We start from the raw sequence: 12,719 nt of genomic DNA, 5'->3' as shown, positions 1-12,719 counted from the left end.
TGTCCACCAGCTCCTCTGTGCGTGTGTGTGTGCGATCTCCCTCTGACTCTCTCTCATGAGGGCAGCCATGATTGCATTTAGGGCCCAGCTGGATAATCCCGGAAAATCTCCTCATCTCGAGGTGTTTGACTTTATCACATCTGCAAAGAACCTTCCCCCCTCCCCCAAAGAAGATCACATTTACAGACTCTAGGGACTTGGACCTGACATATTGGGGGCTATTATTCTGCCCACCGGAGGGAGGGAGACCCAGCCATCAAGAGCCTGACAGCCACGCCAAGAGGGACTGAGAGTAGCCGTCGAGGGATCATCCGGGACTTGGGAGGGATCATCCGGGACTTGGGAGGGATCTTCCGGGACTTGGGAGGGATCATCCGGGACTTGGGAGGGATCTTCCGGGACTTGGGAGGGATCTTCCGGGACTTGGGAGGGAACATCTGGTACTTTTACGTGAGGGCATCATGAGGGAGTCTGGTCCGAAAAGCTCAGTGTAGTGAGGCTAAAAACAGGTAGGGGATGCGGGCGACTGTGTTAAGGAGGGAGCAATGGGACGAAGAGCAGTGGGTGGATGGGGAGCCGCGGTGGAAATGTGATCGATGGGTTTGAATGTGAGGAGAGAGAGAAAGACTCACCAAAGAGCACTTCCGGCCCAGCTGTTGGAGACGTTAGTGGGGTATGCTGGTGCGGCCCTGAGCTGAGTTGATGAGGAAATTAATTTGGGTTCGCAAGAAGTTTTGTTTTTATAAGGAAGGAAGCTTTTTCTCACTGGTGGTAAAAAGCTGAGCCATGATGGTACCTCAAAATGATCCAAGAAAAACATAATTTGGGTGAGTTTATTGGATTAATGTAACTTTGTCTTCATTCATTTTAAAATTTTGATTTGTTTTAGGGCACACAGAGACCAAGGTTAGCTCAAGAAATCCAAGGTCCTAGAGACCAGACCTCGAGCAGAGTTATAGACTCAGCCCCCTAGGCAGGAGTGAATGGACTTTACTTGAGAGATTATTGGGATTCACACCATTCTTTTCTCTCCACCAACTCTTCATTATTTCCCTCTGCTCTCTGGTTTCTTTCTGCTTTCTTGTAACTTTTTGTCATCTTTCTCAGAGTCCCTGTTTTCTTACAACCCCTGGATTACCATGGCGCCTTATACCCTCATGGTTAATCAATTATAACCTCGTGGTTAATTTAGCTCCCACTGCTAACTGGCTCATTCTTTCATTACCTATCAGTTTAACCCCTGAGGGAAAGAATCCAATCACCTGGTTCAAGTTTTGTCCCTGGCCATCTGGCAGGTTGCTGGCCAGCCTCTGATGGCTGCCTAAAGGTCAGGGACCCACTCCTGGTCCAGTCAGCTGTGGCCAGGGGATGGAATTGTGTGATGCAAGCAAGAAAACTGAGCCTTGGGCTGGAGCAAAGAACTTAGACAGGTAGGGGAATCAGCACGCCTTAGAGTAGCGGTTTGCAAAGTGTGTCCCTGGATCCCCAACATCAGCATCACCTGCACCTTGTTAGAAACGCACATTCTTGGGCCCTACCTCAGACCTCCTGGATCAGGGGCTCAGGGAGGGGATCAGCAGTCTGCGCTTTGACAGACCGTCCCAGTGATTCTGATGCATGCTGAAGTTCGAGAACCACTGCCTGAAACTAAGCAAACAGCATATAGACTAAAACCAAATGTTGGAATAAAATCATGAGAGGAGGTCAGGCCGCTCAGTGGGGGTGTTGATGCAAGCTACCCCTAAGAATGAGGAGAAAGTGGCATTTGTTATAAATTCCTATTTTCTTGGCACTAGGTCTGTGTCTTCTGCTGGTGAGTGATCTGCCTTCTCTTGGGTGGTATTATCTGCCCCGAATGAGGAGCTAGGATAAGTATTATTATCCCGCGACCTCCTCCCTGCACCCACAATTCCTGACCATCCGAATGCTCCCTCCTCCTCAAGGCCAGCCTGGCGCTGGGTTTCCTCCACAAATTCTGACAAATCTGGCTTAATAAATGATGGTGTTTCCAGTTAGGTTTTGTTTTTCTCCAAAAAATCAGTTAACTATTTGCTTTGAGTCTTGGGACATTCAGATCATTTACACCTCTCCTGTCCATTGCTGGTCAGGGGAAGTTCATTTGGTTAGGGTTTGTTTTTATGGCCCTAATTTGCATGCACATGGATCAGAACCACCACCACAGCAACATAAAGTAAGAGGAGATGGGAGAAAGAGGGAAAGGAAAAACCCTCTCTGTGCTTCCAGGGAACACGAATAGGTTAAAACCTAATACAGGACCGGGCCTAGGGTGAGGTTAGCTAGATGCAAAATTTGAAGAGGCACCAGAACACCTCAGCAATCAAATGAAGTATTGCAATGCAATATTTTTAAAAATCAAAATCGATGCAGTTAAAACCTGTAATAAACAAAGCATCCAAATTTTAAGTCAAGACAGGCTCCTAATCCCTCTTTAGTCTGGTAGGCTTATTACCTGGAGATGGCAACAGATACGCTCCCGACTCTCCAAGATGGAGGAAGGACGTTGGAGCCCGAGTGAGAGTGCTGTTGGATGGATACGCTGCCAACTCAGTTTGCCACAAGAGGGGCACTCACTGTTCCTTACTCTTGAGCATAGAAAAGCTGTGTCAGGCACTTCCTAGAAAGAAGATGCTACGTTCCTAATTCATTAAAGTCTCCATTAGTTTATTCTCTTTATTCACAAAGAATGGTCTTGGAATGTCGAATACATTCATCTAACCAGCACTGCTCTCCTGTTCTCGGTCAGTGCAGATGGCTGGTCAGTCCTGTCTGACCCCTCATCTGAGGTGGGACTTGTCTGGTGCAGTAGGTGACGGTCCCACTGTTCCCTCATCTCTCCCCTTCACTCCTTTTATCCACTCTGTTTTCCCTCTCATTCCTTGTATTCTGCATTGTGGGATGGAAAGAGCAGTAGAGGAGGTGTTACTGTGTTCTTAGCTCAGCCACCAAACGGACGTGGGCCCCGGGGCCCCTCATGGCTCCTGGCTGTGCTTCGGTTTCCTCGTCTGTGACAAGAGAATCTCAAAACTAGATCATCCCGTGTTCCTCTCCGCTTCTCAAGCTCTGTGCTTCCAGTTCTACCTCAGATATCTCACAGCCACAGGCTTCTAATTGTTAACTCCTCGTCTCACTCCCGATTCTGAGGGCCTTTCCAGTTGTCTCAGGATAATTCATCTCCCCTTGCTCCTTTCCATGATGGATGGTGGATGATAGGAGAGGAGAGTCTGGGATTCCCATGTATCAAAGCTGTGATTTCTGAAGAAAAACAGGACCGCAAAAATCCTGACACTGTTTTGTGTTGTCATTATCTCTCTTGAATAGATTCCCATTCATATTTCATCAGTAATGTTCACCTTTAATTTCTTTATACTGAGCGGGAACTTAAAGACACTTGGGAAGCAATCTGAGGAAAGAATTTTCTAGACATTTTTTTTTTATTCCTCTCCAATACTTCACTGTATCTCACTCATACTAATTTCACAGGAGTAGCTAAGTGCCATTACCTAATTCTTTCCAGAACATTCCACTTAATTTTCATAGAAAGAACCCTTCCTGTGTATACTCATATCTCACTGGTTTACATGTAGTCTAAGTGCCTATTCAGAAGAGCTCGTGTGTTACGTATTGAGGAACAAATTTAGCTGACTCCTGATAAGCACATAACTCAGCTGCTGGAGGCAGTAGGTGAGCATATCAGAAAGAGACGGACTGGTTCACAGACAGCTCCTGTGCTATGGACATCAATCAGGATGTTTCACAGAAGAAATGGAAAGCAGAGCTGTCTCTTCCGAGTTCGGTGGAAATCCATTACGAGAACTCGGGCAGGGTTTACGGTACTGGTTAAAACTGTGCTTCCCTTCCCTCTTGCCAATAGCCACGGTCACTTAAAGATGTAGAGTTGAAAGTCTTTGATCTTGAAATTCACAATGACGTGAAACAAAACATGTCTTAATTTTTCAGTTCTTAAGTTTAAATTCAATTTCACTGCATTTTCTTAAATAGATGGGATAAAGTTTGTCTTTATTTGCCCTCCAGGACCTCAGTTAAAGTGATTGAGTTTTCACTTCATTCTTGTTCTCTGTCCTTATTTAACCTCCTTTATAGGTGTTAATGAAGAGTTATGTAGCCCAAAAAACCTGGGGGTGTGAGGAGAGGGAAGAGAAGACAGGAAAGGCAACAAAAGCTAATAATCTGATTTCCGTACAAAATGGATGCTTGGCTCCTCAAGGATCCAGATGCCCCTATATGGGCATCACGTGGAATATGACCTCGCAGAATGTGCCAGTAGGAAATTTTTCTGGGCACCAGGAGTGTTACTAAAAGAACATAAAACCTTCTGTTTCTGTATGCCATGTTCATGGATACGGAAGGAGAGGGAAGTGCAGTTGGCTTGTGCACTTGTGATGAAATGGCTCAAGATTCTCATCTCCCTTCTAGCTTCCAAGATTATATTTGAGCTTCTCTGTCTGGTTATCTTCACAGAGTACGATGATTTCACCCATTTAGCCATAAGTGTGTTAAACTCCTGGACTTACCTCTAGAACAATCTTTCCAGAGCACAGCTCTGATAATGTCACCCCTTAACTCAGACAACTCCAGCATGTCCCCTTGCCTAATGAATTGAATCCTCATGCCTTGCCCTGGCGTTTTCATCCCTCCAAACAAGGCTTGCTCACTTGTTACTCAGGACTGCCATGTGTATACACTCCATTCGGGACACACGGCCCTGCCTGTGCTTGGTCCTCAGACCCTGGGCCTCTGCTTGTGCTCTTGTTGTCTGCTTAGAATGCATGCATTCCCTTCATCCCCTGTACCTATTAGGCTTAGGGGAGGGTTGCAAGTAGCAGAATCCCCCTCTCCCTTCTCAAAAATGACAGGTTTTATTTTTCTCAACATGGTATCTTGGTTTCTTCCCTTCTGCTAGTATTTCCTAAACTTCTCTTCCATCAGTATCCCTGTATTAGTATTTGTCCTTTCAATGGACTTACATTGTTTTCACTTGAATCTGTTTATTTATTATAGAAAGTTCGCATCTATGTGAAAAAGAAAAAACCAGTATCCCTTTATAAATAAAATTGAATTCACAAAAGTGAATTCACTAAGATATACGGTGATATTACCTTCCATCTAGGTAACCCTTGCCTGAGGCATGCTCTGTTTGGGTTCATGTATTAAAGATTGGCAGCCAACAGAGTTTCTCCTCGATGAAATTCGAGGAGAATTCGAAGAATTCCATCGAATTCCATTGATGAATTCGATGGAATTCTTCCATCCTCTTGGATGGAAGAAGAATGGAAAACGGGGTGACTTTCTCACTGTTTTGTAGGTAATGTCATGTCCACGCACCATCTAAAACAATCTCCCGTATCGTCTGTGTGTATGAGTATGTTTTCCACACTTTGGAAAACAGTGCCTCACTCCTGTGAAATGATTAGCAGCTAGAGGGCAAGAAATGATTCTCCTCTCCATGTCCTTTGCCTTTCTGAGAATCTACTCCTTAGGCTTCTAAACCCCCCCTCCTTCTGAGGGACACGGAGGTACCTCATGAGCCACCGTGTTATTTGATGGGAAGAAAGGAGTAGATATTTCTGCAGCACTAGCTCATGGATTGGTCTGTCTTCTATGAAACATCAAGATAGTAGGTTCTGCAGGCCTCTGGTCTTAGGCTGGAGAATGAGTGTGTTCCCTCAAGTTCTCATGCGTGTACGTGTCTGGGCAGGGTGTACATGCTGTAGGGAGAGAGTAGGAGAGGAAGACTGTGGGGTTTTCTGAACTTCCTTAATTCACAAAGCTCTGAAATGCCCTGGTGCTCTAGGAGTTGAGTTGGTGGGTTCCTGTCTGAGATCGGTGTTTTTGGGGAGCTGGACAAAACTCTGGAGACCATCTCCTCCCCTGGCGCCCCCCCTCACCGCGCCCTACCCACTCTACTCTCCTCTTATGGATGAGGAACCAGGGTTTAGGGAACAGGTTTCCAGCCAGTGGGAACTCTGTCTTTAAGCGGCAAATTGGAGTTGAATCCAGATGCTGTGACAGAAACCAATCACAGTGGCCCTCCTGTGACTGACATGAGTTGTTCACAGACTTTTCCCCTCCTTTTCCAGGCCGTGCTGAGTCCTCTTATAGCCATCGCGCTGAAAATATCCCAGATTCATGAGAGAACCGGCCGGAGGGGCCCCACAGTCATCACCTGAATGGAGGAAAGATCAGTCACCAGGGCCAAAAGAGAGCGCTTGGCGGGAGACACTTCACCCACACCTTCTTGCTACCTGTTTGTGCCTTTTATGACTTTGAAACTCACACACACACACACACACACACACACACACACACACACACACACACACGATAATTTGCTGGCGGGTGGGGGAGGGGTGGTGGGAAGAGAAAAAAATCTGTTTTGTTTGGGTTTGGGTCCGTTCTTCCAAATGCAACAGTGTCTTCAGTTGTCTGTTAAAGCTGCACTATCATTTGGTATCTATATTTTATCACACAAAGGACCCTCACCTTTCGAAAAAGAGTAAGTGGGCCGGGAAGGTGTCCATCATGGTGTTAGGTGAGGAAAGGTTCTGAACTCACGCACAGAGCGCACTGCCAGAATTAGGCTCCCCGCATGCCACGGGTGCCGCTGGGCAGACCTAGGAAGACTCTCCTTGGCGTGGTGGAGGCCTTAGCTTTTCATCCTGGGTCAAGTCTCCCAGGGGGAACGTTGTGGGACTCCTCATGGCCCCTGGCCACCGGATGGCCCACTCCCTCCCTCCCATCCCCTGCCGAGTCCCCGTGCCACCTTCTCTGACATTTTCGGAAGCATTCTCCAGATCACCATGGCACACTTTCAACGAAACACATCCGAGGGTGTTTACCTCTCTTGTTTTGTAAATAATACTATTCTAGCTCTTAAGCCGGCTGCATTCCTTCAAATTCAGCCATTCATTGTGCAGGTAGAAAGCCATTTCTTGGCAGGACGCTGCAGATGAATGCTTAACATTTCACCGGCCCTCCCTTGACGACATCCCGTAGGGTGATATAGGGGTTTATATTCATTCCTCCTGGGAAGACAAAATACCACCATGTCTGCTATGTCTCTTTCTCTCCACTCCCTTATCTCCCAGTAAGGGCCTGTTTTAAAGCAGTCATTGAGACCCAGTTCAGATCTTACAGTGGCTCTAGAAGGAGACCATGAAATGCTAGCAAAGTAGAGAACAGAGTGCTTGCTGGAAGAAGACCTTATTGGTGGTCTTTAAGGACCTGATGAGATAGGGGTGGGGGAGGGCGGCACCCCTGCCGGAAACCAGAAGGTCACAGCTGGCTCGCTGTGCCCAGGAGAAGGATACTGCAGCTCTAGCAGCCTCTGTCTGCACCCAGCTGGGACACTCGGTGCGTGGGACCTGTTTGCGTGTGTTTTGCTTCCTTGGGAACGACCCTCTCACTCACCCTGTCGTTAGCACAGATGACGTGGTGCTCTCTGGCCGTGAAGCAAGGGGGTTTTGCTGTAGTCAAGATGAGCGCAAGCAGGGAGACGTTCCTGGGAAGGGATTTGTGGCCACTTTCTATCTCTGCTTCTGTCAGAAACTTGCTCCGACATGTAGTAGCCAATAAAAAAGAAATTCCTGATTTCAACCTGACACATGGATTGTGGATTTTTGCGTGTCTGTCTTGCCATGGGTGGTCACATTTTGATAAGTCTGTCTTTCAGAACACTGGCAAGGGCTGGCTTTCGTTGTTAGGACCTGGGAATTTATTACGTAAGTGGGATCAGAAAAGGCAGATGGCTCAAAACTGCCTTTGGGAGCCAGCAGAGACAAAATTGGCAACTGGTCTTTCATCGTAAGTATCTTCGTTTCATAATCACAGAGGGTGGCTTCGAGCAGAGATTCTAAAGTCATGGAATTTATCAACCATGCATGTCATTTGCCTTAAAGCTTTACGTGGGGTCCGTGGTGGCCGTCCGTTTACTACTCGGCTCTGTGTGGGTCCGTGCAGTTGGATGCGTTCTAAAGCTTAGCTCCAGGTCAGAAAATAGGTGTTTTTTTCTCAAGTTGCTGAACTTTGAATCATCTCCAGTTTCAAAGTTCAAATGTAAGGTAATCCACATTTTAAAAATCTATTTTTTTTATTTCCAGCCTGTGTGCCCAGCCGCCCAAGTATTCATTCATTCATTCATTCAACAAACACTGGTTGAACGACCACTCTCTGCAGAGTCCTGTTTGTGATGCAGCGAGGAGATACACAAAACAGGATTCCTGCTCCCAGGAGTTTGGAATGTGGACACAGGAGGCTAGGACATACGTACACGAAGAAGCGGGAGGACATGAATGTTCTAGTAGAGGCGCCAGCAATGTGCTATGGGAACACGCGGAGGGATTAGCTCTGAGATGGCAGGACACTAAGCACTTGATGGGTTTCCCGAAGAGCGGAGTTTCCTGAGACTTGTAATTACGTATGTGATTTCACGAGGCGTCCACGTAGCCAGAGCAGAGACAGAGTTGCGAGGTAGGATGGCTGGAGGGGAGGCTTGCGCTGGGTCTCGGGAGAGAATGGCGCGGATGAGCGCGAGTGCAGGAGGCACAGAGGTAGAAATAGCAGGTGGAGCACACGTTTGGGCCCAGCTACGGAAAGAAGCAGCTGCATGACCACCGGTTTTTACAGAGCTTTTTCTTAGCGAGGTTGCCAAGGGGAGATCCTGTGGTGGCTCTGGGACACAGCCTTTCTCTCGGGAACCTGCTCAGATTCACATTGCCAAGGTATTATTTCTGCTTTACGTAAAATCCGAGCTTCTCTGGCTGAGCTATGCCTGCTAGTCCTCTTGTCTTCTCCTTGGGAGAGGTGGAAGGCAGGAAGTCACTCTTCTGCACGTAATGGTCTTTATGTCTTAAAGATGAAGCTCCAGCCACCAGCCTTTCTTAAGAGTAAATGACTGGAGAGGTCCGAGACTTTTGTGGGGACCACAGAAGACGGTCCTAGAGGAGAGGGTGGATGGAGTGTGGCAACTGCCGGGCCACTCTTGTGATGGGCTAGTATCGAGGGATTCACTCGCAACACCGTGTGCCCCCAGGACAATGACAAGCAACAGTGTCTACAGTGCAGCGGTTCCCAACCAGAGCAGTGTTTGGAAATGTGTCTATATGTGCCAGGGAGGCATTTAAGGGGACGGGACCGTGGATTCTAAATATCCTACCGGGGGTCCACCAGTCCCTTAGAACAAAAAATTGTATTGCCTCATTCATGATTCTTGGGTTCATTAGCTGACCTTGAACATGGCAGGCAGCCATCATTAACACGAGATGTTTAAAACTGAGGGTTCTAGAGGGGAGGCGGGTGGGGGGATGGGTTAGCCTGGTGATGGGTATTAAAGAGGGCACGTTCTGCGTGGAGCACTGGGTGTTATGCACAAACAATGAATCGTGGAACACTACATCAAGAACTAATGATGTATGGTGATTAACATAACAATAAAAAATTTTTTAAAATTTAAAAAAATGAGTTGTTTATCCAGTATTCCTGATCCAAGGTGCAGCCTCTATCCACAGGATTCACAGAACAAATAGTTTTTTATGGCACCTCGGGCTGACCAGGCTTGGACATGACCTGAAGGCTTTTTTTTTTTTTTTTTTTAAGATTTTATTTATTTGACAGAGAGAGACACAGCAAGAGAGGGAACACAAGCAGTTGGGAGTGAGAGAGGGAGTAGCAGGCTTCCCGCAGAGCATGGAGCCCGATGCGGGGCTCGATCCCAGGACCCAGGGATCATGACCTGAGCCAAAGGCAGACGCTTAACGACGACTGAGCCACCCAGGCACCCCTTCCTGAAGGCTTTCTACACAGGAAGCCTCAGATCGATGACCAGTCCCACGGCGGCACAGTGGGCTGACGCTTGGCTGTGCCGATCCAGTGTTCTCTGCAGGTAATATAGACATCCCCGGGGAAAATGGTGTGCTGACTTCTGATTGGCCAGCTGTGGGTCAGTGTGAGGCATGGGATTTACTTTGGCAGTGATAGCCATCAGCCATGGCAGGTGTGGGGAATTTGAAACGCACCTGCGGGAGAGGGGAGTGCCCAACAGGTGACTCCATTTTATTGCTTGATTATGCATCGGGTAGTCTTGAAACACGTGGACACTGACATCCCAGACACCTGCCTTGATGAGGTTTCCCTCCCCGAGTGGAGAAGGGCCTGAGAAATCGTGCACCTTTCGAAATGATGTAACTGCCAGTAAATCAGTGTTTAGCCCTTCAACGGTTACGGACAGCAAGAGATGATCAGAGGCAGCAGAGCTTAGTGGATGCCTGTCCCACTTCCACCAGCTGGAGCCCTTATCGGTGGAAATGGCTCATGCAGTTCGCAGCCCACTTGGTATGTGAATCAGCCTAACCTGTCATGGAAAATTATAGAATATGATGAAGGTATGCATTATAAATCCATGTCTTTATCATTTTTTTCGTGACTTTTAGCACCTAGTAGGTGCCCTGCAATATGGGCAAGCTGGGGAGATACCTCACCGAAGACTCTGTGTTTAAGTAGAATCTTGAGGAATGGGTAGAATTGCCAGTAAAAGTACTTGCGCGTTTTGGAGTGGAGAGGTCAAAAATACACACGCTACATCTCAGATACGCAAAAGATGCAGCATAATGTATTCTGTAACTGACCTTGTCATGCTCACCTTCTGGGGGATGGCGGGAGTACTTAGAGCCACCACTCAGAGGAAGGTTGTAAGATGAAAATAGTGGAGGAGCCATCACCTCCGAGAATTTCCCATCGTCGTTGACAGGTGAGCCTACCATTCCCGTGTGAGAGAAGGGAATGAGCAAAGACTGTAGTGAATATTTGCCTCTTCGTTCTCTCGCAGTCTCTGTGCCCTCCCTGCCATTCAGGGAATTGTGGTTCTCCATCCATCACCTCTAACTGTACCATAAACTTAAAGAGGAAGACAGGATACAATGTCTACCTCCTTGAGTAAGTACCATAGGAGTGGCCAGTGAATTCTGATTAAGCACAACAGAACGCTTTTGTTCTGCCTTGCCCAGCGGGTTTTAATTGCTGGGCCTCTCAAAGGTAGGATTTGTTTGGAGTAACACCCATGTCCTTGATGGTGGCTTCAGAGTACATCTGTTTTCAAAAAAGCAATAAATGTCTATTAGTAGTACTTCTTTTCAGAAAGCACCTGGCTTATCTTCTGAAATCAATACTTGATGTTCAGTAATGTTTGGGTTTTCAAAAAGATGAACTCATCTGGATGGTTTGCTAGTTCTGCATGGAGAATCAAACTTTGACTACGTTCCCCTATTGATTTCTTTTTTCTGATACAAAACAGAGATGAAAGAGAGGGAAGTTTAAGTACAAAATTTACTGCAGTAAAGAGATCAAAACAATTTTCTTATGTAAACCAAAAATAACATGTTTCATATGACTGCCAGAAGTTGGAAAAATCCATTTATGACAAATGCAAACTCTGGATGAAAGCCTAGTGACAGAGTTGGTTAAGGCCCATGGATGTGTTCAGACCCCAGAGAAAATTTCAGGGTAACAATCTCAGTAGAGGGATAGAAAGAGATAAATTGCATTGCTAAGAAATGCGATGTCTAATAAATTGCAATGCAATAAATTGCATTGCTAAGAAATGGTCACCTTCCCATTGGACAGCCATGAGTGACCTTCATATCCAGTTATGCCCTTGAGGTCAAGGATTCAAATCCCAGATGCCCAAATGCATGTTTCATGTAAAAGACCCAGGATTTCCTTTCATGTGGCTTCCTGCGTATTTGTCAGGACATGCTTCATCTGTGCACTTGGCAAAAATGGGAAGAGGAGGCCATGGAGGCCCCATTCCATCTTGACAGCCCTTGAAAGCTCTTCATCCTCGCCACCACTATTCAAACCCCCCGTGCCCGTTCACTGAGGGCTGCCTGTCACCAGTAGGAGCCACTATTCATCATCGATGGAATGATCAGAGAGAAGGAAACTGCACAAAGAGGTGGGGGCCAAGCTCCTGGGCAGAAAACATGGAGGGCGTATTTACATGTTAAAAGAGAACCCTATTATATGTCAACTACAATGAAAAAATTTTAAGTCTTTTTTAAGTTAAAAAATATAAAAGAGAATGCTAGAGCAAGCTCTCTGGCTTCCCCAAGGGTTGTAAGGTATTGTACCAATCCTGGGGCTCCACTTCCTGATGGGGCCCACTTTCTGAATCTGGAGAGAAGTCCAGACTGCTCCGTGGGAGAAGGGAGCTAAGACAGGGCTAACCTAGCACAAATGTTTGAAGTAAATACACTCACGCCCCTCTACTGGAAACAACTGTACGCTATTGGCAAAGTTTCTCAATGCCTTCAAAGTCTCAGTTTATGCATCTGTAAAATGGGACTAACCATTGCACTTACTTCTGAAGGGTATAATGAGGGCTAAACAAAAAGCACAAAAAAGTTCACAGCACAGAACCTGTCATATAAAAGACATTCCATAATTGTTAGATAACAATCGTAGCATAAATTCCTCACTTGATTGAGGAAGAAACTGAGGCCCAGACAGATGAAGATTCTTGTCCAAGCTCTAAAACATCAGGCTGCCTCTCTTCCCACTGCCCTGCCACCCAACATGTCCTCGTGTGTTAAAACATGTAATAAAATATAATACAGCTGAGGACGAATCCGTGGTTTTTAAAATAAATGTCCCAAGTCTAAAAATGCATATGGGTCTGTATCTTGAGA

The 12,719-nt window shown here is 46.6% G+C and overlaps 1 protein-coding gene across 2 annotated transcripts in view; it reads left to right on the top strand.

Annotated features, from left to right (window-relative positions):
- PGM5 (phosphoglucomutase 5) overlaps positions 1 to 7,640 on the top strand; it is a 207,739-nt gene extending 200,099 nt beyond the window's left edge. For both annotated transcript variants that reach the window (XM_025891657.2, XM_025891655.2), the window contains one exon: positions 6,120 to 7,640. In XM_025891657.2, coding sequence (XP_025747442.1) covers positions 6,120 to 6,209 — 90 coding nt within the window. In that variant the 3' untranslated portion in view covers positions 6,210 to 7,640. The remainder of the gene's footprint in view (positions 1 to 6,119) is intronic.
- The last annotated feature ends 5,079 nt before the right edge of the window (positions 7,641 to 12,719 follow it).

The sequence above is a fragment of the Callorhinus ursinus genome, unplaced genomic scaffold, assembly GCF_003265705.2.
Source record: "Callorhinus ursinus isolate GAN/ISIS: 27379988/994484 unplaced genomic scaffold, GSC_fseal_2.0 scaffold28, whole genome shotgun sequence".
Classification (NCBI taxonomy): domain Eukaryota; kingdom Metazoa; phylum Chordata; class Mammalia; order Carnivora; family Otariidae; genus Callorhinus; species Callorhinus ursinus.
This window is presented reverse-complemented; position numbering and strand designations above follow the sequence as displayed.